Here is a 27,435-nt window from a genome sequence, read left to right as displayed (position 1 = left end):
TGAATTCCACAAACATTTAATAATAAACTCTGTGCCAGACATAGAAAACAAACTATGGTTACCAGAGGGGGAAGGGCTGGGGAGAAGGATAAATCAGGAGTTTGGGATTAACACATACACATTACTATATATAAAACAGATAAACAACAAGGTCCTACTGTATAGCACAGGGAACTATATTCAATATCTTGAAGTAACCTATAATGGAATAGAATGTGAAAAAGAATATATATAAATGTATGACCGAATCACTTGGCTATACACCTGAAACTAACACAATATGGTCAATCAACTGTATTTCAGTAAACAATTAAATAAATAGACTGTGCCAGATGTTGTGCCAGGAAGCAAGGGGCTGGGGGGAGAGGTGGATACCACAGGGAGAAGGCAGGAGCCGTGCCCTCATGTAGCCCACAGTCCAGTGAGTGTCTAGAAGGAGGTGTCATCCAATTTCAAGTCAAAGACCAGAGCAATGAAGACACGCTTCTGTCCTGCTATCTTCAGTGTTGGGAGATGCCCATCCCACTTTGTTTCAAACCTTCCAGGTCAACCATAATATGAGGATATTATAAATAGGTTGAATTCATTTCTCCTCTCAAGGATCTTAACTTTTTCAAGAAGGCTGGTTGCTCAATCTATGCATTCTTTTGCAGGAAATCTGCTTGTAGCCTACCACAGAAAAGTAAGAATACTGCTTGCATAGAACTGGGTGTAAAAGTGCCCAGGATGACCTAATTAATTGCCTTCCCTCCTTGGAAGAAACATGAATGTTCATCCCCTGACACACCAGTCTTTTTATCTTCTTAGTGACTGATCTGAATGTGCTGAATGTCGAGTTCAGGGAGTGTATCTCTCTCCTGCTTTTTTTTTGAAGTTTCCTAGACAAGTCTTAAAAGGGTGTTTTTGTCTTACTTTGTTTTGAAGTTTGCTAAATTCTTAGAAACCTCTGGATGGCTTAAAAATATTTTTAGGTTATGCTAAAAGTAGGGTCTAATTTTATGCAAAAGAAGCTCTTAGAATTGCCTGAAAACCTAATTTTTGTGAATAGAGTAACTTTTGGATTGAACATTCCTAAGTTTCCTTTCAGTTTTAAAGAGCTCTAAGATCTATGTCATAATCTAAGAGATCTTCATTCAGTTTTGAGCTTTAACTCACAATGATCTTCCACACTTGACATTATTTTACTTCTTTCCTTGTAGCCTTTCTGTTCTGAGATAACAAACTTCTAACTCACCAGAGAGTGACTTAAGCTTAGTGTCTAATGTGGCATTGCTGTGACTTTTCTTTAAAAAGTCATTTTTATTTCTATCAAGTCTACTCTCTCATCTGTTTGTTCTATAAATTCTAATTTGCTGTAAGAAAGTACAGGGGGGTGGCGTGTCTCAAAGATGGACTCCAGGAGACCACACTTGGGAATGCAGGCCCTATGTAGCCTATTTTTTATTGCCTGTGACCTGGCCTATGACTTGCAGTAACCAGCAGAGTGTGGAGGCAGTGATTTGGGGCTGTTCTGTGGTCTAGACTTTAGAGGATTGGCAGCTTCCTCTTCCTCCTCTGGGAACATTTGCTTTTGGGGGACCTGGGCTGACATGAGAGCAAATTCATGCCCTGCAGGAGAAAGCACATGGGGAATCCATGTGAAGAGGCTCTGGGATGGAGAGGGGTGAGGTTCAGCCGTCTCAGTGTCCTGGTTGAGTCTCTTGATGACTCCAGTCTGACCTGCCATCTGAATTCAGCTACGTGAGAGACTTAAAAAGAGACCAGCAGAAGAACCACCCAACCAAGCCCAGCAACCCACTGAAAAATGGGACCAGAATTGGCTGTATTTAAGCCCCTAAGTTTTGAGGCAGTTAGTTATGCAACATAATTTACAATGTGCCTCACACCTTTAATCTTAGGGCTCCAAACGAAAAGAAAGGGAACTGGTGTCCTCCAAATACTTCATACACTAGCCTGAAGACTTCTTACAGGAGAGCAGGCTTTCAGTGCGCTTGGCATCTGCATTAGTGAATAGCAGTATTATTCTCGATCAAAAAACTCATCAAAGAGTGGGATTCTCTCTGTCCTGGTCCTCACCAATGCTCGTGGTTTCTTCTCGGCTTTCCCCAACTCATCTGAGTCAGAGCTGGAACTGTCCCAGGGAAGCTGTCTCCGAGCCTCTTGTTCACAGAGCCAGGTTTCCATTTTGCCAATTTTCCGGGGACCATAGTCACTCCTTGATTGATGTTCCAAAAATTCTTCATTCTGTGAATTTCCTGCAAAGAATTAAAAGTTCATTTAATTTATTTTTCCCTGGCAATGATCTATTTTTTTAAATCCTTAGGTTTTTATAAACACAGAATAATTTGCTTGGTGTTATTTCAAATATATATATATATATATATATTTATACATACATACATATAAAGGATTCCAACTGGTGTCTTTGTAAGATTTAAAATAATTTTTCTTGTTATTTAAAAAGTCTTTTTCTGATCTTCTGAAAGTTGCAAGAATGGTACAGTACATACCTGTGTACCCCAACCTATCAACAACATTTTGTCACAGTTTTGCTTCACACACACACACATATACACACACATACTTTTCAGCTGAATCATTTGAGAATTAGTTGCAGAGTCACTTCTCCCCAAAACACATCACCACAAATCTCTAAGAACAAGGGCAATTTTTCCTATGTAACCACAAGACAATTATTACACTTAGGATATTTAACATCGATACAATACTGTTTTCTAATATATGGTCCATATCAGATGTCCATGGTGACCCCAATAATGCCACTTTGTTTGCCTGTTTGTGTTTCATTTTTTAGATCCAGGACCCAACTACGATCATGTGTTGCATTTTATTTTCTTGTCTTTTAGTGACCTTTAATTCATGAACATTCCTCTATCCTTTTTGTCTTTCTTTTCTCTTTCCTTCCTCCCTTCCTCCCTCCCTCTCTCCCTTCCTTCTTTCCCCTCCTTCCTCCTCCTCCTCTCTCTCTTTTCCCCTCTCATCCTCCAGCTCAGATGGAGTCATCTGGAGGTTCAGGAAACTTTCATCCTCCTCCTCCACCTTCATTATCTTCTTTTTTTCCTGAGACTGACATTTTAAAGAATCCAGGCCAATTGTTTGGCAGAGTGACCCTAAATTGGGGCTCTGATTGTTTCTTTGTGATTAAATCCGTTAAACATTTTTGGCAAGAATGTTGCACAAGTGGTGATGCCTAGTGCCATTTATTGAACATTTACTATGTTCTAGGCACACTGTGTACACTTTTCCTAACCCTCCCATCAGCTCTGACTTTTGTATCAGAATCACCTATGGAGCCTTCTAGAAACACAGATTCCTGGGTCGCACCCCAGACCTACAAAACTAGAGAGCTCAAAGGGTCAGGGGCTTTTTTTTTATGTTCTATTTTTGGGGAAGAGATTTAATGTATTTTTTGGTGTGGAGTTTTATGCATGTATGTCTTTATTTCAGCTTTTTATTTAAGCAGTACCCAGAGCCCTCTTAGAATGCGCTACAGAACAACATGGCTTTATTCCAGGAAGGTGGCCTTAAGAAAACAAAATCTTAACGATCACTTCCAAGCTTGGAAAATCATCCTGGATGAAACATCCAGGTTTATCCCCCAGTCTGACGGAATCAATCAATCACAACTTTCTGAATGTTGTCTTAGCGACAATTGTTGATCAAATCTTATGGCATATTTTATTTAAGCCCAGGACATCTGAAGTTGTATATTGATATAAAAGAAAAATCAAGCATTTCAATATGAGGATTCATGCCTTGGGATTCAAGAGATTCCTTTCAGCCTCCCTGAAGGGCAACCTTGTTCTCCCTTTGAATATCACTGTACGTACTAGATTGTCTATTTACATAGCGCTGAAAGTGAACGATAGTGCATTTATGCCCTGAGCCCTAATCTGTCTCCTGAGCTTTGATACACTTTTTTATACAACTGGACACCTCCTCTTTGATGTCTCCTGGCAATATGTCAGCTGCACTATCTCTTTCTGTCACAAACCTGCCTCTTCTCCCAGTTACCCTAGTCCTGCAAATGGTCCTTCCTTTGCCCCATCATTTGTCTAGTTCTTCAGGAGAACCCATGAATCCTCTTGGCCTTCTCATTGTCTCCACACACCTACATCTAATTTATCACCAGATTCTGCCAGTTCTCTCTCCTAAATACCTTGTGTCTGGCTCCTCTCCCTCCCCATTGTCACCCTTCTCCCCTGGTCCAGACACCAGCTCTCACTCGCACTGCTGCTACGTACTAACAGCCTGTCTCCCCGCATTCTCTTGTGTCCCTTTTCCATCCATCCTCTGCAGTGCAAACAGAGTGATATTTAGAATACAAACCTGATAGTTCACTCCCCTGCCCCTTCAAAAGCTTCCCATTGATTTTAAGATGGAGTTCAAAGTCCTTATAGGACATGATTTATAAGACCCTGTGTGCACTGGGCCCTGACTATGTCTCCACAGTCATCTCAAGTCAATTCTGTCTGCATCTCTCTTCTCCATCCAGTGTCTAGCATCCGTCAGGCTCCCTCCCACTCGAAGGCTTTTGCACCTGCTGTTATTAATCACAGTTTTGAATGTCCCAGCACCCTGGTCCTTACACTCATGTGCTCACCTGCCCCCTTCCTTCAGCTGCTTCCTGTCTCAGCTTAAATATCACTTCTTCCCAGAAACCTTCCATCTCCTCAGATCATTAGATCTCCCAGTTAGATTCTCACTGGACTTTCCTTTGTTTGTTCTCTGTACTGTTGTGTAAGTACCACATCTACCCAGTTCAGCAAGTATCTGTTGAATGAGTAAATGAATAAATGAATGAACCAATGAGCCGTCAGAGAATTTTGAAAGGCAGGAAGTGTTGGTAATTGGGACCTGGGAAAGGCTTCATTCATTGGGGCCAGGGGGTGTCAATTATCTCTGCTCTACAAATGAGCCCAGAGCTACTAAAAGCACCACTCAGACTGGGAACAGGGATTTTCTGCCGACTAGAGGCAGGAGCTTTGAAACAGGAAAAGAATGTTTGTTAATGGTGGGGTCTAATGTAATATTAACAATAGTATGAGTCTCGCAATACTCTTGGTGTTATGATAATTCTGATCAGAAGTTAGTGGGTGAAGCAAAAGTCACATGTTCAGTTTTATCCTTGAAAATCCCGTAAGCCACTCATAAAACATAATATACAAAGTTTTATATACAAAACATTAAAGTTTGAGAACTTCCGAGCTAGATATCTTATTACTTGTTACATTTGGATAAATCTCCATTTGATTCTTTATGGTTGCTAGCTTTTAAAAAAAAAAGAAAAGAAAAATATAACCTTTAAAACCTAAGTGGTTTTTGGGTGAGCAAAGTAGAGGAAAGTGTATTCAAAATTAATTTGGGGAGAGAGGAAGGAAACAGAGGCCTATTGGGGAAAACAGGAAGTGACTGTAGGATCATACAAAGCATTAAAAAGATTTGATGGTTTTGTATTTTATAACATGTGTTTTAAAAAAATGTATTACCACTATATCAAACCCATAATTCCACAGTTAATTCACAGACAAGACTAAATGTTAAAAATAAAACAAGATACCTTAAAGGAAAATACTAAGTAAGTAATAGTATAAGTGACCAGAATTCTGAAGGTGACATTCAAATGATGTATGTAGAGTGACACCTCCCCTGAAACAGTTATTTTCACTATCAGACATCAGTTCCATCTTTCTTCAGTTTGGTCCATAGTCATATGGTACTTTACATTTTATATATACTTTCACACATTATTTAAATTTTACATAAACTCTACATAATGGACATAATGCATTATTCCCATTTTACAGATGTGGAAACAGATTCATGGAGGTCAGACGACTGAGAGTTAGCTATAATCTTTCTCTGTGTAGAATAAATCTATATGGACAAATAGAGCTAATACTTATTGAGAGGCTACTGTGTACCTCCTATCTACAGTAGGAACAAGAAAAGATTATAGCTCCCATGGAACTTAAATTTAGTAAATGTACTGTCAGGGCTCAAATAAAGGACTCTGATTCTAAGTTCAGTGCTTTTCTCCTCACTAGACTCATATCATGGCTTCTAGAAAGGGTAGGGGCCATGTAAACATGTTAAAGCTCATAGAGTTGTATGCCTAGAAGAGTGATGTTCCCTTTGTGTAAGTTGTACACATTGTATATGACACAGATATATGCAATTTATTATATAAGTATATGTAGAATATATGTAAAGCATGTGTGATTTCATTTTAAGGAGGCAGCAGAAAACGGAGACTAATTTTTTTACCTCACAAAAGACCTGAAACTCTCTACCTTCCAAAAGAGGGAACAAGAATATAGCCTTGACAATATATAGGACAAATATAGCTTTAAATAAAAGGAGCTGGGTACAGAGGAAACTTAATTACTAAAACTTCACTAGCAGAATGCTCAGGGAAGTCTATGATCTTGGCTACACTCCACTTTGAGGAGAAAGCAAAGTGAACTGCTTTTAGAAGACAGAGAAAGAAGTCAAAGATCCCACTTGGAGATAAGTCACAAGGAATTTTTCAAGTACATGCCTAGCAAGTGGTGAGGTCTGTAGGCATTGCAAAAGGAAGCCTTCTCTTGAGAGATAAGTTGGAAGAGTCACCATCTCTACGTTTACAGACTTTCCCAAGATTGTCCTGACAGAGCTCTGGGCCCCTGGCTCCTGATGAGGCTCTATGAGGGGGTGGGTGGGGGTGCACATGTTGGAGTCACAAAGACCCGGCCTTGAATCCTGACTATGTCACATGGGGGCTAATAGTAACTCCTACGTTATAGGCTGTGTGAGGCTTAAATGTGATAATTCATGTTAAGGGTGAAGCACAGTGCTTGGCTTAGAGTAAGCATTCGATAAACCTTAGCTGGAACAAAATAAAGCAGCTTTAATTTTTTTAATTTTGTTTTATTTTATTAAAAATTTTTTTGAGGGAGGGAGGTAATTAAGTTTGTTTGTTTGTTTATTAAAGGAGGTACTGGGGATTGAACCCAGGACCCCATGTATGCTAAGCACACACTCTACCACTGAGCTATACCCTCCCCTCAAAGCAGCTTTTAAAAGTATCAGGAGAGCAGAGGAAAACCCCTTCTCCACGTGCCACTGCCTCCCCTGGTCCCTCCAGACCTGGGGCATCTTCCAAAGGCTTCACCAATGCTGGCTTTTTTGGCCTAATCTCAAGCAATGACCCTTAGGTACCTAACTTCAGCTGAGGCGCTTTTCTCATTATTTTGCCCGTATTTTTTACATGGCAAACACGGTTTATCTGTGTGACTACACAGCGTATCTCATTCTGGAACTTGGGAGTGTGGGTTCAGTAGATGCCCCAAGTAGATTTTCCATTCTTCAGCTTTTTCTTACTTAATTAACTCATTGATGAAGCATCTTGCTCCTTGAGCAGGGGCAGTGTCTCAGCTGGCGACTTGGCCTCTTAGAAGCTCAAGACCTCCAGAGACGCAGCCAGTATTTCCGTAGATTCACCAGTGGTCAGTCTCACTGGCGGGGGACTTGGCCCGCAGCACAGCAAGCTGTGTGTGTGAGCAGTATCAGACATTTGCTAGCGGTGGGTTTGCTCTGAGGGGACACAGACAGGGAAAATTTAATGAGACTCTAATTGGTGGGGCAGCACAGCGCAGAGTTTATGAAAGCAAATGTCTGTTAGAAATCACAGAGCAGTCTGAGGCCACTGAGCAACCTGGCCTGGCTGAAGGGTTAGCGCATCGGGGTTAGGAGTTTAGACTATGTCCTCAGGCTGATGGAGACTCACTGAAGGATTTTTTTTTTTAAGCAGGAGAGTGATATGGTCACATCTACATTTCATAAGATTATTCTAGTGTAATTGCAGTGCTTCTAGACCCGTATTGTGCTTGAGAATCGCCTTAGGATTTTGATAAATGTAGGTCCTGATGTAGGAAGTCTGGGGTGGGGCCTGAAATTCTGTCTTTCTGACAAATCCCCAGAGATGCTGCTGGTCTGTGGACAACACCTGGATGACCAAGTGGAGCAGTGGTTCTTAAACTATCAGGGCATGAGAACCATGGGGGCGAGGGGCTGTTAAACTTGGATGGCTGGGCACCCCCCTGCAATCACTCCAGCTGGAGCCGTGGCTAGTTCCCACGTAAGGCTGGTGCTGGTGGTCCGGGGCCTGCACTGAGGACCACCGAGGTGGACGGTTGATGGACAGAGGGTAGGACCTGAGGGAGGAGTGCAGTCAGGAGGCTGCATCAATAGCCCTAGTGTGCATCACGACCTAAGGGTGGCACAGGGAACAGGGAAAGAGGGGAGGTTTCAGCACCAGGCAACATCAACATGACTTTGTGGCTGACTCTCTGCAAGGAGAGGGAGCAGAACGGCTGCAAAGGCGCACTGTCTCTGGATGAGTGACAACAGCACTTGGAGGCCACGCCCACTGAGACAGCGGGAGGCAGCATGAACAAGCCTGGAGAGGGCAGTGATGCTGGATTCAGTTTTAGACGTTCTCTAAAAGGGAAAGGGTGGGTGGGGAGAGTGTCTGCACACAGCACCAACCTGGCTGATACCAATTTGCTGTTTACTGTATCTCCCCGTGTTTCATTCTCTTTACCCACGAGATGAGGCTCTTTTGCCTTTTCTCCTCCAAGGGATGGTGCAGGGATTGCAGTCGTGCATGTACAGTACAGTGTTTTTCTAAAAAGAGACACCTCACCACAGCGCTTAAGCTGCTGCCTTTTCCTCCCGGCCATCCAAAGTTAATGACAACGTGCCCATTATACCCCAGGGAGCAGAAAAGCAGCGGGAACCCAAGGATACCTATTTGCTGTCCTTCCCTACTCCACCTCAGAAGTTTATTTGATAAAGTTTTAAAAACACTTGAAATATATTTTTTTAACTAATAATATTACGTGACTCACCTGGACTTCTGTTCAAGGTTTCATCAGGCAACAAGGTGAAAAAGTCCCCGCTGTCATTTCTTGGGATGCTTTGAAGGATTTTCTTGGCTTTATGGTCCCTCTGTTTTTGCTTATTAGTTCTTGCATCCCTGTGAAGACTTTTCTTCAACTCCACCTGGGCCTGAAAATGATCCACTATAATCAGTTAGTGTCCTCCCCTAGAGCAGAACAGGTCAACAGATCAGCCACTTTGCAGACTGTGTGCTTATCTGTAGACATCTGTGGTCCCTTCAACAGAACACAGTTCTGTGTTCCTCTTAGATGGTGTGGACACTTTCTTCATGTGCAGGTTTGTTAGGAGAAAGGGGAGCATGCTTACAGTCTCAAAGAGGTGAGGACCTTTGTAAGAAACATTTCTCCGTTGGCTAGCGGATATATTCAGAATTGCAGAAGACAGTGACCTCAGGCTCATTCAGTAGGGTGAGGAATTTGGAATATGACATTTACAAGAGACATTACTGTAAAAGGGTTTGTTCTCAGAGATTTTTCTGTAAGATGAGTCTATGGCATAAATTGTAGAGAGATGCCTCGTTATCAAAATAAAGATCAACTCACCCCCCACCTCCTTTTTACTAAAACAAAAAAAATTAACCCCATTTTCCTGCTGAAGCCAGAATGTCATAGAAGCAACACATTTAAAGGGGGGCCTTGAGACATAGATACATCCTTGAGCTGACTGAACACAGAGAAAAGACTCAGCAGGGCTGGTAGCAGGAGGGACCTTGCTGTCTCTTCTCAACTCCAGCAGGTGAACCTTTGGCTCCAATGACTAAATTGAAAATGCTAGGTAAAGACTGGAGATGGATGCTGAACTATACTAGGTACCAGGGCAGTGATTATGCAGAGTAAATTTGATAAATATGACACTCTTCTCCTCGTATTTACCTCTTGTCTTTTACGGTTCATTTCCAGCATCTGCATCTTGTGTAAATACTGCCTTTTCCCAGAAGGATGCATTGGCATTTGCATCTTCTTTTCCAGTTCCTGCTATGAAAGATGACACACTCATTAGCATGGGGTAATTATTTACTGACTCTGCAATCCACGATTTGAAATCCGTTTTGGAACAGAGGGAGATCTTAATCAATCATTAGTCAAAATCCATAGAGATCTCTTGTGCTGTCAAAGGTGGACAATTGCAGCTCCCTGACGAGTCCTTAGTGCAGCTTAGTCAGTAAATGAAGTCACAATTTGCTATGTGTATAATGTAGTTTTTAAGGTTCCTATAGAGTTTTGCAAACCTTGAATGGAAATATCTTCCCGTATCTCACTTTGGCAAGATATCACTTCCTATCAACAGATGCTTTTACTGTCATCCTAGAGTTGTGTTCTGGTTGGATGAGACCTGCTTCTCTCTCCCTGCCTCTTCTGCCACTGAATAGTTACCTGGCTATGAAATTAGAGGGGAGCCACTGCATGGTTAAATGGAACCTATTTCTGTAGGGTGTACCCCCATATTCCAGTATAAGCGCCGGTACACTGAAGTTTAGGAAGGATCTAAAGTTGATTATTTGTGACTTGGGTGACCTCCCCCAGTGCATCATAAATTCCAGAAGCACAGTGTGGACAGTTATTGAGGGCAGCTGGGGTGAATATACCCTCATTCATCACTTGCTGTGGCCATGAAAGGGAAGGGACGTGGTAGCCAAATGGTCCAGTGATACTTCTCATGTTGCCCTGTGGACAGTGATCGTGTTGGCTGATATGAGCCTCAGGGAGGGGCCCGTCTCCGAGGGTGCTGTCAGTATCACAAACATGGCCTTGAGGATCTAAAAATAGCTGGACATCTTTTATCAAATCAGCCAGCCACATGGCAGCATCTAGATGACTCCAAAATGAAATCAGGAGAGGAAAGTGTTGAAAATCTACTCCTACCTCACAGTCCTTATTTCCACGTGAGGGGAGTTTTCTCAGCAGAGTGTGGCAAGTGTATAAAAGGAAACAGCTCTACAGAAGACCCTTTCCAGGGTTACTTTTTGGTGAGGTTGTGGTCTATAAGCCAGGACCCACTCATAGATAGGATTTCCCCTGGAAGCTGAGAACAAAGAGCAAGTTTTAAACCGAGAGGAAGAATGAAAGGGGATAGTTATGCTGGATTTTTCACAAAAATCACTTGTAGAATCACCAGTGTCCAAACAAAATTCTTCTCTCATCTACATCTCCCTGTTTGCACCAGGCAGCAGAGAAAGGCTCAGAGTTCATCAGAGAGGCAAGAGTAATTGCCAGTTGGAGGTAGGCCCAGGAGAGAATGGATAGCTTTGGAAAATTCTACCTCTGAATGACTTACCGGCTAGCTTTGCCTTTGAAGTCTTCTGTGCAGGGAGTGTGGGGAAAGCAAGGCCCGCCCCCCAGTTCCTTGCCCCCTCCGGGTTCTGCTGCTGCTCACCTTTGCTCTGTGACTCCTCCCGGCTTCTTGCTGGCTCAGGAGCCTTTCAGAAGTAATTACTTGTGGCAGGTCAATGGGTTCAAGCTTCTAGAAGTCCAACATTTAGAGCACTCAGCATTCCTCATGCCATGAGATGATGAGACATAAAAGCCAGACATTAAACTATCTTAACACCCTGTATGTGTCCCCGAGAGCACACATGGGAGGCGATTCCCACACGATTACCATCATGTCTGTGCAAAAGGCTCTTCAGCCTATCTGGGTTCTTTAGTGTCTGTTGCACTCCTGCCAGTGACTCATTGATCCAAATGTTGGTCGGAGAGTCAGAGGACTAAGAATCCTTTTCTGTCTGCACTGAGGGACCACATCCACGGTTACCAAATAGGGGTCTTCGAATTTTAGAGACAAAAGAGGCACTGGGAAGTTACGTTACTTTATTCATCCCTTAACTACCCAGGTAAACTGTTCTGGTCCTTAGGAAAGTGACCTGTTTTTAAGATCTCCAGAGAAGCTCCCTCAGCCTCCTCAGTGATAATTCCTGGTGCTTATGAGGCACATTGAAAATGAAAGTGCAATGTGCTAACGAGCCTTAGTCGTGGATTTTTCTAGCAGAGGCTTGGCTTTATGGGGGAGGTGGTACTAGAGTTTCACGAGGTCACTAAGACTAGGCAGCAGCTGATGAACTAGTAGATCTGCCTCCAGCCCCACTTGTCTCAGACGACTCAATGCTGGAGTGCTGGGAAGTGGCTGTGGAGGCTTGGGACACCAAGGCTGGTCTCTTCGCATTGACATGCAGTCAGGGACCTAGAGGGTCACAGAGTTTGTTCACTAAGTACTTTTTGAACGACTGCTACTTGCCAGGCATTGGGGTACAGTGGTTCATAAAAATGGGCATGGTCTCTCACGGAGCTTACGATCTATGGGGAAACATACACTTTTGCTTGTGTGATTATTTGATTAATTACAAACTGTGTGATTAGTGCTTTGGAAAAATCTACCATGATAATATATAACTAGAGGGCTCCATATTGGAAATGGGGGTGTTACGAGTTAAACTGTGTTCCTCTCAAATGCATATGTTGAAGTTCTAACCCCCCACCCCCATCCCACACCCCTTGCTGGCCGCCCAGTACCTCATAGTGTGACCGTATTGGGAAAGAGAGATCTGGCGGATAAAATTAGTTAAGATGAGTTCATGCTGGAATACAGTGGGCTCTCAGTCCAATATGTCTGGTGTCTTCATTAAAAGGGGAAATCTGGACTAGACACGCACACAGGGAGAACCCCAAGTGAAGATGAAGGCAGAAACTAGGAATGATGCCCAGGAATGCCAGGTGGTCAACAAGCCACCAAAAGCTGGGACAGAGGCATGGAACAGATTCTTACACATGGCCCTTAGAAGGAACCAATCTTGCCAACACCTTAATTTTGAACTTTAACTTCTAGAATTGTGAGACAATACATTTCTATCGTTTTAAGCCATACAATTTGTTATACTCTATTATTGCAGCCCTAGAAAATGAACTCAGGGGAGAGAGGGGCTGAGGAGGTAGTCCAAGAAAGTTTCCTGAGGGAGTAATTTTTCAGCAGAAGTTGGAAGGTTGGGAATTTTTAGGGGACTGAGGTGTTCCAGGCAGAGGGAACAACGTGAACAATAGCCCTGAGGCAGGAGAGAGCATGATCTTTTGAAGCAAGTGCAAGAAGTCAGTTGGCTGCAGTTGAGAGTGAGAGGAAGAGTGGCTCAGGCGGGACTGGGCAGGTAGACAGGGGCCGATCCACGCACGGCTGGACGGGGCATTCCTAAGACATTGCCTTCTTAAATGCTGCGGGCAGCCATTGACATGTGTTAAGCAAAGTAGTGACACGATTACATTTGCTTCTAAAAAATGGTCACTCTAGCTGCCTAGGAACTAGACTAAGGAAGAAGCAATTACGGATGTGGGTGAGCAGTTAGGAGGACAAAGGTAATGGGCTGGAGGCTCATTGGGGGAAATGGATGGGCGTTACAAATATTTAAAACTGACCAGGCAAGATTCATGATGGTTACTGAGGAGAATGAAGTGCCCAAATGACGTCCAGACACAAGGGACGGGTGGCGCTGTCATTCGCTGAGACGAGGAATCCCACAAGAGGGCCAAGTTTGGGTGGAACAGAGAGGAGAGGTCTGTGCTGGAGATGCACGTTTGGGAACCATCCCTGGGGAGAGAATGACTGAAACCGTAGGATAAGTGAGGTCAGGAGTGAGAAGAGCAGAGCCAAGGACTGTAGACTTGAGGAGCTCCAGCACTGAGAGGCTGGTGGATGGGGATGAGTTGGCCAGGGAGACTGAGAAGCTATGGCTTGAGAAGCAGGAGGAAAACCAGGAGGATATGATGTAGCAGCAAACAGTGCGAGCACTGCTCCCACCTTAGTCTGATACTAGAGGCAAATCCTAATATATTTGGAAATTATTGTTCATTGTAGTCTGACTTGTTGCATTGGCTAGGGATAGGCCTGGCAGTCAGCTTGGCTTTCAAGGTGACCAGGGTGAAAAGAGAGGGAGAGACCATGGAAAATGGATGCTGAGGGTCCAGCATTCATAATGGGGAGCACGAATGGTGCCTTGTGCTCCATACAGAACAATTTCCTGGTCCCTGGGCGGGGCCTGAGCTGCTGGAGGGAGAACAACCAGCAGTCCTTTCTGGCGGAGCAGCCACAGGGTGACCGGGCAAGGAAGGGAGAAGCGCCAAGGATGTGGAGGCAGGAGGAGAGACGAAGGGGGAAGAAGTCATCTTTATGTTACATATGTGCCAGGTCTTTACACTTGTGGAAGGACGAGGCTTGGAAGTGGTTGTTTTTTTTTTTTTTTTTTTTTAAACAAAATAGCCAAGAGGTAATCAGTACTAGTTAGAAAGAGGATTATTGTTGTCCTGGCTCTCAACTCTGCAGAGCACGAAGATGCAGGGCACATGAGACCTGCTGGCACAGGAAGCAGCCGCTGATCAAGTCAGCACCCTGAAGGAATGGAGAAGAAAAGGAAGGCGGAGGGAGGCTAGGGGGAGGGATCTCCAGGGAGGGAGACTCAGTAATGACCGAGGTGGGGTTTCAGGGTTAAGGAGAGAACAAGGAAGTGTTTGTGCCATGCATCCCCTGGACTTGGTTCAAGATTCGGTTCTCCCTGGTGATTGAGCCCATACACCTTTGCAGACACTGCCGCCCATCATGTCATGCTCACAATGTGTCATTCAATCCTCCAGTGAACCCTGTGGATAATTATGATGATTCTCCATTTCAGAAAGGTTAATGGCTTGTGCAAGTCTGCATAGTTAGAAAGGGCCAACTCCAGGATTCAAACTCAGGTCTGCCCAATTCCAAATCCCATGCTCCTTTCTCCATACTTGTTTCTAAACTTGGTTTATCATCAGAATCTCCTGGAATTGAAAAAAAACAAAACAAAACTTCCTGGGCTATTCACTGGGGATTGAGATTCAACAGGTCTGGGACATGTCCTGGGAGGACGGAATATATATATTTATATTTATGTAGATATATTTGTATATATTTACATGTATATATATTTAATTAATAAAATTTATATTTTAGAGAGATTTAGGTTCACAGCAAAACTGAGTAGAAAGTATAGAGTTCCCATATACCCCCCACACACAACCTCCCCACTATCAATATCCCTCACCAGCGTGCTACGTTTGTCACTGTCAATGAGCCTACATTGACACCTCATTATCACCCAAAGTCCACAGCTTACATTAGGGCTCACGCTTGGTGTTGTACATTCTCCGAATTTGGACAAATGTATAATGACAGGTATTCACCATTATAATATCATACAGGGAGGAGTTTACCTCTCCCCCAAATTCTCTGTGCTCTGCCTGTTCATCCCTCTCTCCCTCCAACCCCTGGCAACCACTAATATTTTTATCAACTCCACAGCTTTACATTTTCCATAATGTCATATAGTTGGAATCATACAGGGTATGTAGTCTTTTCAGATTGGTTTCTTTCACCTAGCAATATCTGTTTAATTTTCCTCCATGTCTTTTCATGGCTTGATAGTTGGTTTCTTTTTGATGCTGAATAATATTCCATTGTCTGGATGTATCAGTTTATTTACCCATTCACCTATTGAAGAACATATTAGTTGCTTCCAAGTTTTGACATTATGATTAAAGCTGCTATAAACATCTGTGCGTAGATTTTTGCATAGATGTGAGTTTTCAATTCATTTGAAAAGTATTGGCTGCTAGATTGTATGGTAAGAGTATGTTTAGTTTTGTAAGAAACTGCACCCTGTCTTCTACCACTTTGCATTCCTACCAGCAATATATGAGGGTTTTTGATGCTTTGTACCCTGGTCAGCATTTGGTGTTGTCAGTGTTCTGGACTTTGGCCATTCTAATAGGTGGGTAGTAGTATTTCATTGTTGTTTTAATTTTCTATGTCCTAGTGACATAAGATGTTGAACGTCTCTTTGTTTGCTTGGTTGCCATCTGTATATCTTCCTATCGTCTCATTTTGTTGACATTGTCTTTCACAGAATAGAAGTTCTTAATTTTAATGAAGTTCAGCTTATCAATTGTTTCTTTGACATATATATTTTTCAAAACTCTCCAGAAGGTTCTGAAGATTTCCTATGGTAGGTTCCACTGGCCTCCATACTGCCTTGACTCCAAAAAGGAATTACATCAAAATAAATCATGGAGGATTTGCTTGTGGAGCATTATTGAAAAGCTGAGTCTGAAAAAGCCAGCTATTTAAATACTCTCAGCTATTTAAGTTAGGCTATCCATAAATTCTAGGGCCAGGTTTTTCTTTGAAAGCATGAATATATATTATTCTACTTTCAGCCTCATTTTATTTGGATTCACAGTTCTGATGAAGGTTAATGAGTAGGTATCTTTAAGTACTCTCTCCAAGCAATTACTTTCTTCCTGGCCTTTGAAAAGAATCTAAAGAACACTATACTTCCACAAAGGGCACTAGATGGCAGCAACTAACATTGCAAAAAGAATCCCTCTGTTACATCATTTGCATTTGGCCTGAGAAGCACTGCAGGAAAGAAGTGTTGGAAAATTGGCTTCTCCAAACCAGTCAAATGAAATTGCCTTGGAATTCTGGGTTCATATCAATGTTCCTTTTCCCTCCCAGGGAAACAAGATGCCTCACTTTATCATCTTCAGAGAGAATACAATAGGAGGAAATACAGGAGAATTGGCAGAATGACACCTTTTAAAATTTCATGATATAAACAAATAATTACTTGTCTAAAGATTTCTGGATTATTTGGCTTCTCAAGCAAAACAAATGGTCAGGATAATCAGTTGGAGTGTCAGCTGGGAGTTTCAGGAAAGGAGATTAAATCAAGCATAAGTCACAGATCTTGGTGACAAGCATTAATCTGAGATGATTGCTTCTGTTTACTAGCAGGAAGAGAAAGGTGGGCAGGAGCAACTCAAAGACACTGTAAAGTTTATTTGGCATCATGACTTAAGAATATGTCCTTAAAGTTTCTGGGGAATAAGGTCAAGGTGTCCAAGTCAGATTAGAGCAAGGAATCTTAAGGCCAAGGAGGAATTTCTGATCAAGGCATTGCAATGAGTTCTTATTTCAATAACACTATTTGCTTCAAATATCTAGCAATGAAAAATAAAACATAAAACCAGGGACTAAGTTAAACTTAAAAGCTTTTGCACAGCAAAGAAAATCATAAACAAAACAAAGCAATAACCAGACTGGGAGAAAATATTTGCAAGTGATGTGACCAACAGGGCTTAATTTCCCAAACATACAGATAGCTCATATAATTCAGTAACAACAAAACAAACAACCCAATCAAAAAAATCAGCAGAAAATCTAAATAGACATTTCTCAAAGAAGACATACAGATGGTCAACATCACTAATTATCAAAGAAATGCAAGTCAAAACCACGATGAGTGTCACCTGACACCAGTCGGAATGGCCATAATCAAAAAGACTGCAAATAACAAATGCTGGAGAGGGTGTAGAGAAGAGGGAACCTTCCTACACTGTTGGTGGGAATATAAATAGGTGCAGCCACTATGGAAAACAGTATGGAGATTCCTTTAAAAGCAAAAATAGTTACCATACAATCCAGCAATCCCAGTCCTAAGCATGTATCTGGAAAAGACAAAAACTAATTCAAAAAGATAAGTGCACCCCAATGTTCATAGCAGCACTATTTACAATAACAAGACACAGAAAGAACCTAAGTGTCCATCAACAAATGAATGGGTAAAGAAGATGTGGTATGTATGTATGTATGTATGTATGTATGTGTACACACACACACACACACACACACACACACAGTGGAATATTACTCAGCCATAAAAAGAATGATATATTGCCATTTGCAGCCACATGGATAGACCTAGAGATTATTTCATGCTAAGTGAAATAAATCAGAGAAAAACAAGTATCATATATATGTGAAATCTAAAAAATAGTACAAATGAACTTATTTACAGAATAGAAACAGACTCACAGCCATAGAAAACAAACTTGTGGTTACCAAAGGGGAAAGACGGGGGAGGGATAAATTAGGAGTATGGGATTAACAGATACACACACACACACAAACACACACACAAAACACACACAACACCATGAAACCAAAAGAGGTGGTCGGGCTTTAATACAAGATAAATATCTCTATGGGCTAGAAAACAGAACAGAAAACTTGAGGGGAAACTGACCCACAAGGCATTTAGGGCTCCTGATAGTTGTGAGTTATTACTGTCAGCTAAAGGAGACTTTTAAAATGCTCCATATGAGAACGGAAGCTAGAGCCAGGCTGAGTTGTTCTCATCTCTTTAGCCAGTACAAAAGCTGCATCAAAATGTAAGCTGAAAGATTTGTTTTACAGGCATTATCAAAAAGTTGAATATGAAGAAGCTAAGACTTTATAACAATAAATTCAAATCATAGATAAATGAATAGTTTTCTGAGAAGTATAAATGAGCGAAATTGAATCAGGAAGAAGTAAGATACCTATATGATGCGGGAATCAACTGAGGACCATAAAAGAAATTAAGTTAGTAGGAAAATTTCTCACTCCCCCCAAAAGTCCAAGTGGCCAAAGATGATTTCATAGGCCTGTTTTACTAAATTTTAAGGAACAGATAACAAATATTTTAGAGAACAGAAAAGAGGGAAAGGTAATCAAACTCATTTTACAAAACTAGTACAATCCTGAGAACAAAGAGAAAAAGACAGCGTAGGGAAATTGTACAACAACTCCACTTATGAAAATATATGCAAAAAACTTAAGCATATACAATTGAGCAATGTATTTCTCATGACCAAATAGGATTTATACCAGGAATGCAAGCACGGTTCACATCATAAAATCTATTAGTGTACTATATTGTATCAGCTAGTTAAATCCATGAGATTTAATCTGTAAGATTATTTTAATAGATTATTTAATAGATGGAGAAAAAGAATCAATAAAATTTAACACTCTTAGCATACTAGGAATAAAAGAAATGTCAATAATTTAGTAAATGGCATTGTGCCAGGTATCTTCCACTTATTTCTCTGGATCCATTTGCCACATGTCCCTACCCTGTTCTCTGCCTGTAAGGACTAAGCACTTTCTCCTGCCTTCTGGCTTCTCATTGACTTCATCCACGGAAGAGCCCTGGTGGGAAATCTGAGAGAAGAAAGAGAATGAGGTCAGGCTATTTCTTCCTCTGTTTCCCTCCCTGCAAGGCCATATTGGGTCGGCTGTGTCCCACTGTTCCTCTCAAAGCATCTTCTTCTACCTCAGTCTCCCTTTCTGGGTTCGAGGAGTCCCTTGGTCTAGATGTAGTTACTTCTCAGCTGCTACCAGTGGTTACTGCAATATCTCCTGTGGTTCCCCTTATCCAAACCTCCATAAAGTTTTAAAGAAAACTTCCTTGAATTATCCTAGTTTGAATGTGCCATCTGTTTTGGGACTCTGACCAGCATCTATCAAAATCCTGTTGCAAATGTATTTTGTTTTAAAAATCAGTCTTATTAATGTTGTAGGTAAGACAAGGATGCCTGTTACTACTGTTTATGTTCCACATTGCAAAGGAAGTCTTAGTCAATGCAAAAGTCAATAAAATCAGTACAAGGGACAAGAATCGGAAAGAAAGAGAAAAAAAAATTCTTGTTTATAGAAGATATTGTCTATGTAGTCTAGAAGAATCTATAGACAATTAGAATTACCAGTATATTTCAATCAAGTGTGGAACACAAAAATTAACACACAAAAATCATTAGCTTTCTTATTAACCAATAATAATCACTTAGAAAATTAAATGGGAAAAATACCTCATTCATAAGAGAGTGAAAAAACATGTTTTGTGTCAACTTGGCTTGGCCACAGTCTCCAGTTATACAAATACTAATCTAGGTGTTGCTGTGAAATTCTTTGTAGATGTCATTAAGGTCCATAATCAGTTGACTTTAAGTAAGGAAGATTATTTTAGATAATCTGAGCGGGCTTGATTCAATCAGGTGAAAGGCCTTTAGAACAAAGCTGAGGTTTTCCTGAAGGAGAGAATATATTTCTGGACAGCAGCTTCAACTCATGCCCTACAGTTCTAGTCTGCCCTTCCTTAAGGCCTGCCCTGTGATTTCAAAGTTGACTTGCCAGCCTCCACGATCATGTAAGCCAATTCCTTGCAATAAAGTCTCTTAATATATATCTATTTCTATAGGTTCTGTTTCTCTGATTGAACCCTGACTGATACAGGTCCTGAGAAACAAACATAAAAATATCTCACACAAGGCTGTGTGAGATTTCTCTCACTGTGGAGAAATCATGAAACATTATTGAAAGATGTAAAAGAAAATGTGAGTAAATGGAGATTTATGCCACGTTCATGGTTTAAAAGACTCAATGTTGTTAATGTGGTTAATTTTCCCCAAATGAATCTATGAATACATTCCAATCAGAATACTGACAAAGTTTTTTTGTGGAACTTGACGAGAAGATCCAAACTTCACATGGAAGAACAAAGGACTATAAATAGCAAAGACAATTCTGAAGAAGAATAAGGTGAGGGACTGACCATATTAGATATTAAGACTTAGTTAAAGGTACATAATTAGGACAGGGTAGAATTCCTGTGGATACACAAATAGACCAATGCAACAGAAGAGAGAGCCCAGAAACAGACTCATGAAGCTCTGGATATTGGATATATGGCAGAAGTAACATTTCAAATCAATGGTCAAAGAGTGGATGATTCCATAAAGAATGTTGGGGCAATAGATTAATCAAATGGAAAAAAACCCATAAAATTAGATTCCAACTTCACAACTGCTTACAAGTGATTTTCAGATGGATTAAGACCTAAATGTGAGAAGTTAAAGATTATACACTTTAGAAATAAGAATGTCTTTAAGAGCTTGGAGATAAAAATTTCTTAGACAAAATATGAGATATAAAACATAAAGTTCAGGTTGAGAACTTTGACAACGCTAAACACTTTGTGTATACACAAACACACACATACACACAAACAAAATGAAAAGGCAAACTATAGATAGGAGATACTTGCAACACATATAACTAACAAAGGACTAGATCTAAAATATATAAAGAACTCTCACAAATCACAAAGAAAAAAAGATAACAGAAAATGGGCAGAATTAGAAAAGGTAAGGAAAGGGAGTAAGTTTGTGACAAACTGTCTTAAGACCAAAAACAGTATCATGAAACCATCCAGGTCAGAATCACTCTCCTTATCTCTCACTAGCTGTCCTTATGCTCAATTTTCTCTCCTCTCCATTCATTCATTCAACATTGATTAATACAATCTGACTAATCACCTGTTGTGTGCCAGCTACTGTTCTAGGCATTTGGGTCTATTAGTGAAGACAACAGACAAAAGTCCCTGCTTCTGTGAAGTTTATATTCTACCATTGGGGTGGGATGTGGTGGGGAGGTGGTTAAAAAAAAAAAATCAAAAACACAATGAACATAATAGACAAGCAAATTTCTTGGTGTGTTAAATAGAAGTAAGTGCTCCAGAGAAAAGAAAAGATAGTGAAGGGTCAGGGAAATCTGGAGTCCCAGGGTAAAAACTGCAATTATCAATAGGTTGTCATATAAGTCTCACAGGGAAGGTGAGATTTAAGCAAATCTTTGGAGATGCCGGAGTCATCCAAGGAGATCACCTGAGAAAACTCTATGGGGTAGGAGCAGGCACAGGGCACCATCTCCACCTTAGGCTGGACCTGACGTGGTTGGATGAGAAGGTGCATCAGGCCAGAAGGAACAGTGATGATCAACTTTTCAACGTGGGGCAGGTACCTTTGATTCAGGGTGCCTGGCCGAGCTTCTCACATCTTAGCAGTGCCAACTGGAGAACCTTAGTTCACGACCTGCTCCTTACTTGAGGAGTAGATGTTCAGGAAGTGGAGAGTGCCAAATATGAAACTCAAATTATTTAGGATGCAATTAGATTTGGTTTAATAATTTAAAATACTTTTATAATTTTCTTTGGCAGAGGTTGGACTATTAATTAGCATGTCATGGGAACCCAGCATTTATTATTCTCTCAAAAAACCCATTTGTGGTGGAAAATGTGCTGAGCTTCATTTGTGAAGATAATTATAGTTGAGATCTTTGGGAGCGTCTGCCAAGTTCCCAGTGATTTCCCTCTTTTCTGGAAGCTGCCTGTAGAATCTACAGTGAGTGACGGTTGGTGGGGGAGTTCCCCTGCCTGCATTTCTACTGTGTGAGCATGTTCCCTTGTCATAGCTCACTGGAACAGAGCAGGAATCATGAGCAAAGCTGAGCCAATAATATCTTTCCTCCCAGGAATTTGGAATTGGAGCCAAGAGGGCCAGGCTAGTCTATCTGTTTGGAACTGTAAGATGCAAATTCAGAGTGGCCATATTTCATCAAGTGGTGCTGAGGATCAGGGAAAGTTGATCTGCAAGGAGAGATTAAAGCAAATGCACATAGAGAGTTCTGCCTTTTAGGTTCCGAGGCACAGCTCTTCACTGAAGTCTAGGTGCCTCCCAGCTCTTGAGCTCAATAAAATACTCCTATATCCTTGAAATTTATCTCATTGGTTGCTTTGACTAGCCACTTCGACTTCCAATACAGTGATGCTACAGGTCTGAAGTAGCAGGGAGTGGACTTTCATTAATTTTTTTCCCCACCAGGGATAACGAGTCCCATTCATCCCTCTGTTCATTCATTCATTTATTCATAAACTCTCGTGGGATACATATAGTTAGTAACTGATGATATAAACTGAATGAGACATAGTTTTTATGCTCAAATAATTCATTTGTCTTGATTCTTAATTTTTAAGATGGCTGGTTAGGATGTGGGCGTGCAGTCTTTGACTCTGAAATACTAAATTTCTCTTTCTAAGTTTGATTGACTTGAGAGCATCAAAGCCTAACGTTAGCTTATTTAGAGTTGGCAAATATAAAAAGTACTTTGTGAACTATAGACTGCTACACAAATATTTTTCACTGGTTACAGGAATATCTTCTGTTTGAGTTATTGAGCTTAGAGGCTCTGCAGGAAGATATATTAAATGAGCTCCTTTGAAAGGATACTTTTGGTTTAGGAATAAAATACGAGTTTTAAAATTGTCCACTTTAGAGATATGCTCAAAAATTTAAAAATTAGATATCATTTTCATAGAATTACACTTTATTTTCCATTAACTAAACAATATTTTGAGGTTTCTAATATTTTGGGAAAAGTTGCTTTTTTTTGTGACCAAAAAATATAATCACTTCAAATAATGACTGTGAGCTTCTGGAGGAGACAAGTAAATAAAAACCAACTGAAACAGAAATAATCCCCAGCAAATGAGCTCAAATACCCTTGGGATTGTTCCAGACATCTGAGTGAGTTCTGCAGCAGGTGGGGTTTGGCTCCAAGTCCCTTTTTCAAATGTCAGTGATAGACCCTGCTCACAAGAGAGCCCCAAACCCTCCTTTAGCTGATGCTCATTTTTAAGGATCCACGCAGATCTCTTTCCCCTTCTAGGATGAGTGCTCTTAAAATTTATAGTCCTCTACAGGGAATTCATTAAATATTTATTAAGGTGAATGCATTTAAAGCTCTTGCTTTGCTGCCTTGGAATCCAATGTCCTCAATTTCAACACTCAGTTAGCATTTGGAATGATGAAAGAAAGGTTAGGGATAGCAGGGCTGTAGAGATCACTATACTGATGGTTAAGAGCACAGGCTTCGGAGGCCTGGTTGATAAGTGGCCTCTGTTGTCCTTGGGTAGGTTACTTGACTCCCTGAAGCACACGTATAAAACAAAGATAATACCTCCTTTCTCACAGAAGAGTATGAGAATTAAATGGATGACATAGATCAAGTGGCCTAGAGTGTATCAGACTTGTAGCAGGTGGTCGTTAAATAGCAGTAGTGGTTGTTGTAATTATTTATTACAGTGACTTCCCTACAGTCACCCAACTAATCAGTGCAAGATTCAGGCCCATCATGCCTATGTCTTTGGTACTATACTCCCTTCTTTTGGTGGTAGTCTTAAAAGTGAAATCATTACAGAAGGAAATCCTAAAGAAATATGGTCTTGCATTGACAACACTGTCATTCTCGTTAGCTTAGTCATTGTCAGTATCCCTCTTTTATGCTTATAGTTGAAAAGGGATGTTACCATTAAATCCAAGAAATTCCTTATGAAGCCTTTTAAATTCATCTTACTTGAAGTCTTCTTGGTGGATGCCTTTTAATAATACTTGTTTCCCTCTGTTCCAGTGGGATGTCAAAATACATGGCCCCAGGCACTTGAAGGATTGGGGAGAAACAAAAACAAACCATTAGAAACAATTTACTCTTAAGTTAGACTGATCATTAGTTATTAGAAGTTGTTAACACAATCTTGTATCTTTTCAGTTCTGTATGTCTAACCAATAGGTGGAATGTGGAGTTGAAACATGTAAAGCAGGGGCCCTACGTAAATAATAAAATATTCGCTTAGACCCAGGATTTGATTTCTGCTTTCCTCATTTCTTCCCCAGATTAATATCCAGAGGACGGGCTGAACATTTAACAGTGTATTGACTGCAAATATTATTCAAACATAGAATTTGGCCTGGAATATAGAAAAGTAGTATTGATTTGTTTTAATTTCATGAAATTGCCCCCAAATAATATAGGAAATCAGAGAAAAATATAGCTCTAAGAAATGAAGGTAAGTTCTCTTTTCAGGTGGAATAGATAAATAGATGGATAGGTATTAGGTAGAGAGGTGATAAAGAAATGGAGCTTTAATGTATCATAGGAGTATCTAATGCTTAGTGTTGTATGTTCCCAATTAAATAGTCCCCCTAACTAAGGAAATGAATTCCCACAATTGTTCCTATAATACAACATACCAGTAATCTTCCCTGATAAAACAATCCAGGGCTACAGAGTTAAGCCTCATTAGGAAACAGGATCAAGAGATCCATGTGGACTTCATTTTTCAGCTTGGTTATCCTGGGTCCTTGAGACGACTACCAGGACCAGTGCTGCATGAATGATGGTCTTGTCCTTTTCTCTTAACAATCTGGAAGCATTCTGATTTCTAGATTGTTATGTAGACTATCCTAGAGTCCCCCTTTGCATTTTAAAAGGCAAAATCCTTGGGTAATTATGTGTTTCTATCCTTAAGACATTAGCATGATCACCTTAAGGGCTTCTCTGTGTCCTTATTTTCTTTCAAGACCACTGAGCAAGTTGGGTAAGGCAAAAAAGTTGGATTTAAAAGTGTAAATTTTTTCAGCAGAATTTTTTCCAGCAGTCTGACAACTCCTTAATTTTGTGCCATGATTTGAGTAATATCACTCCATTAGTTAATTTGATTCTCCTGAAATGGCATAGGCTGTGTTATTTTTACCCCTGATTTATCAGTAAAGAAAATCGATGAAGTAACTTGCCTAAAGACATACCATTTGGTATTTGTTGGAGCTGGGGTTAGAATATGGGCCCCTTGAAAATAGTGGTCAGAATGCACATTATTTTTAATGTGATTTTGCAGTTTCAAAAATGAGAACATTTCCCAGTTCGGACCTTAGAGTCAGCTTTTACCATTCAGTACCAAAATCTTAAAACTCCAGATGGAAGATTTGGATAAAAAAGGAGTTCTTTGATGAAACTAAGAGGAATATTCCTACTCACATGCTTAGGAAGTTGAAGAACATAAAAATATAGGCCATAGAGAACCAGTCAAAGGTTGTCAGTTCTACAGCAAGTAGCCATGAAAATCATTCTAGGTAAGATCTACTAGGTACCAAAAGAGAACATAGCTTCCTGGTCAATAATGGGAGCTTATTTGTGTTAATGATCCAGAATGTGACGAAGAGAAATTAACATGCACGTATACATGTGTATACATCATATATGTATATGTCTCTTCCCAAGTTAGAATGTCTGTTTAAGTATCATCATCATCATGGCTGTCATAAAACATGTTATATCTTGTAAAGTATTCCAGGAGAATTTACAGTCACTTCTGCCTCAGGGCTGCCAATCATAAAGGGAAAAAAATTCTCCTAGTTCTGCAGATGACCATGCAGAATATGGGGTTAGGGAGAGGATGTCACATCTGCTCATCTGTACTGCGATAAATCAATCCAGTTTGGTGTGGTTTCCAAATTCACATTAGAATGGATTCACTGCTAAAGCACTGCATTCAACACAGTAAAGCCTGATGCATCAAATGATACTGGAGAGGATGATTTAAATTTAGAATCTAATTGCAACATACGATTGTCAAAATTTATCACATCTTTGTCTATAGAATTTTAATTGTCTGGCAGAGCTATGTACAGACATCAAAAGCACTATACACCAAGCTGACACAAAATGGTTTCCTTCTCATGTGGAATGGTGAAAAGCCCTTAGTACAGTTTACACACCCATCCTAATGTAGCCAGAATACTTTCAGTTGACAAACATTGTCTCCCCTCAAAAGATGGCCCCTTATATTTTAGTAATTTAGAAACTTTCTGAAATTATAGAGCTAGTCAGGAAAATCTATCAGTAGCTCTCCTTGGCCCAAATCCATTAATTCATGCTGGATTTTACATTTACCTGCAGAGTATCTCCCATACCCGGTCTCTCGTAGAGGTGGCAGCTGCCGTTCCAAAGCTTTATTCCGGTCCTGCGGTCTTGCGAATGAATATGAACTCTTTTCTTCCAGATTCTGAGTGAATGCAAAGTCCACAGGGCTGGCCGAGGGAGTCTCTTCCTCTTTGTTCTGCAAAGGTGCTACCTTGGTCACCCTTGGGTGAGCCTTAGCGTGGCTCAGGCCCATTTCACATTAAAGATACTCAAGGTAAAACCATGTGTGTGTAGTGGTTTGGGGCCTTTAATGTAGCTTATTTTAATCAAGGTATTTCCAAAGTTAACCCAGCTCTACAAAGCAGTCGTTTCCTTCATGACATTTCTGTAGCTTTATTTCAACACACTCTAACCCTCTGGCCACTTCCTGGGAGGCTGGTTTCCATGGAGACTTCCCGTCAACTGCTGCTTTGCCATTTCAGACCCAAAGAATCCAGTTAAACATTGACTTGGTTACGCTAATTTCTGAAAGACTTAGTGGTAGGAAGAGAAACCGCTATTGATCATTAAACAAATCTCTAACACCAGGAGGGCCATTAACAGAGATAGAGAGCAGAGGTTCAGAGAAGTCTTAAACTTGACCCTTTCATTGTACATACCTATAAAAACCATCTGACCAACAGGGAGGTCACCTTTGGAAATGAAGGGAGCTAATCATCCAAGGCTTTGTTAATCTTTCATTTTAATTGAAGAATTCATCTTCCAAATAGGAAAAGAAACAGCTGACTAGCTAAAATAATTTTATTTTTCTGTCAATAATTTGAATTCTCTTTGAAGAAAATGAATACATTACAAGAGGGCAGGGGGCAGTAGGACTTTTCCCCTGGGGATGAGGGGACCCACTTCTTAAATGGTTCAAGTAACCTTGAGTTTTCAAAGATAGCCCACTTACTATGTTTTAAAAAAATAGAAAAAAAAAGAGTGAAAAGAAATGTGTTGAAATGTTGAGTAGTGATTTTTGAATGGTGGGATTATGGGTAATTTTTATTTTAT

At 40.6% G+C, this 27,435-nt stretch overlaps 1 protein-coding gene across 3 annotated transcripts; it reads right to left on the bottom strand.

Moving 5' to 3' along the window:
* Positions 1-26,797, bottom strand: CCDC198 (coiled-coil domain containing 198). Of its 3 annotated transcripts, none has more exons than XM_010962208.3 (6): positions 26,413-26,797; positions 24,040-24,122; positions 11,338-11,424; positions 9,837-9,938; positions 8,913-9,072; positions 1-2,255 (listed from the first exon to the last, which is right to left on the bottom strand). In XM_010962208.3, exons 1-6 carry the CDS (start codon positions 26,633-26,635, stop codon positions 2,020-2,022), a joined length of 891 nt encoding a protein of 296 aa, XP_010960510.1. In that variant the 5' UTR covers positions 26,636-26,797; the 3' UTR covers positions 1-2,019. The 3 variants fall into 3 exon arrangements, with proteins under 3 accessions (XP_010960510.1, XP_010960511.1, XP_045378006.2); XM_010962209.3 differs by having other exon boundaries at positions 9,837-9,935; XM_045522050.2 differs by having other exon boundaries at positions 9,837-9,935; positions 23,993-24,122; positions 26,413-26,478.
* Positions 26,798-27,435: the final 638 nt, after the last annotated feature.

The sequence above is a fragment of the Camelus bactrianus genome, chromosome 6 (genome assembly GCF_048773025.1).
Source record: "Camelus bactrianus isolate YW-2024 breed Bactrian camel chromosome 6, ASM4877302v1, whole genome shotgun sequence".
NCBI classification, from domain to species: domain Eukaryota; kingdom Metazoa; phylum Chordata; class Mammalia; order Artiodactyla; family Camelidae; genus Camelus; species Camelus bactrianus.
The sequence above is the reverse complement of the archived record's forward strand: the minus strand, read 5'-3'. Positions and strand labels throughout refer to the sequence as shown.

Excerpts from the sequence above, each read along its gene's own strand:
- CCDC198 (XM_010962208.3), bottom strand. The coding sequence starts at position 26,635 with ATGGGCCTGAGCCACGCTAAGGCTCACCCAAGGGTGACCAAGGTAGCA. Across the intron at positions 24,123-26,412 it reads GTATGGGAGATACTCTGCAG|TGCCTGGGGCCATGTATTTT; the intron begins GTAAATGTAAAA and ends CAATCCTTCAAG. Across the intron at positions 2,256-8,912 it reads AACCTTGAACAGAAGTCCAG|GAAATTCACAGAATGAAGAA; the intron begins GTGAGTCACGTA and ends AATTCTTTGCAG.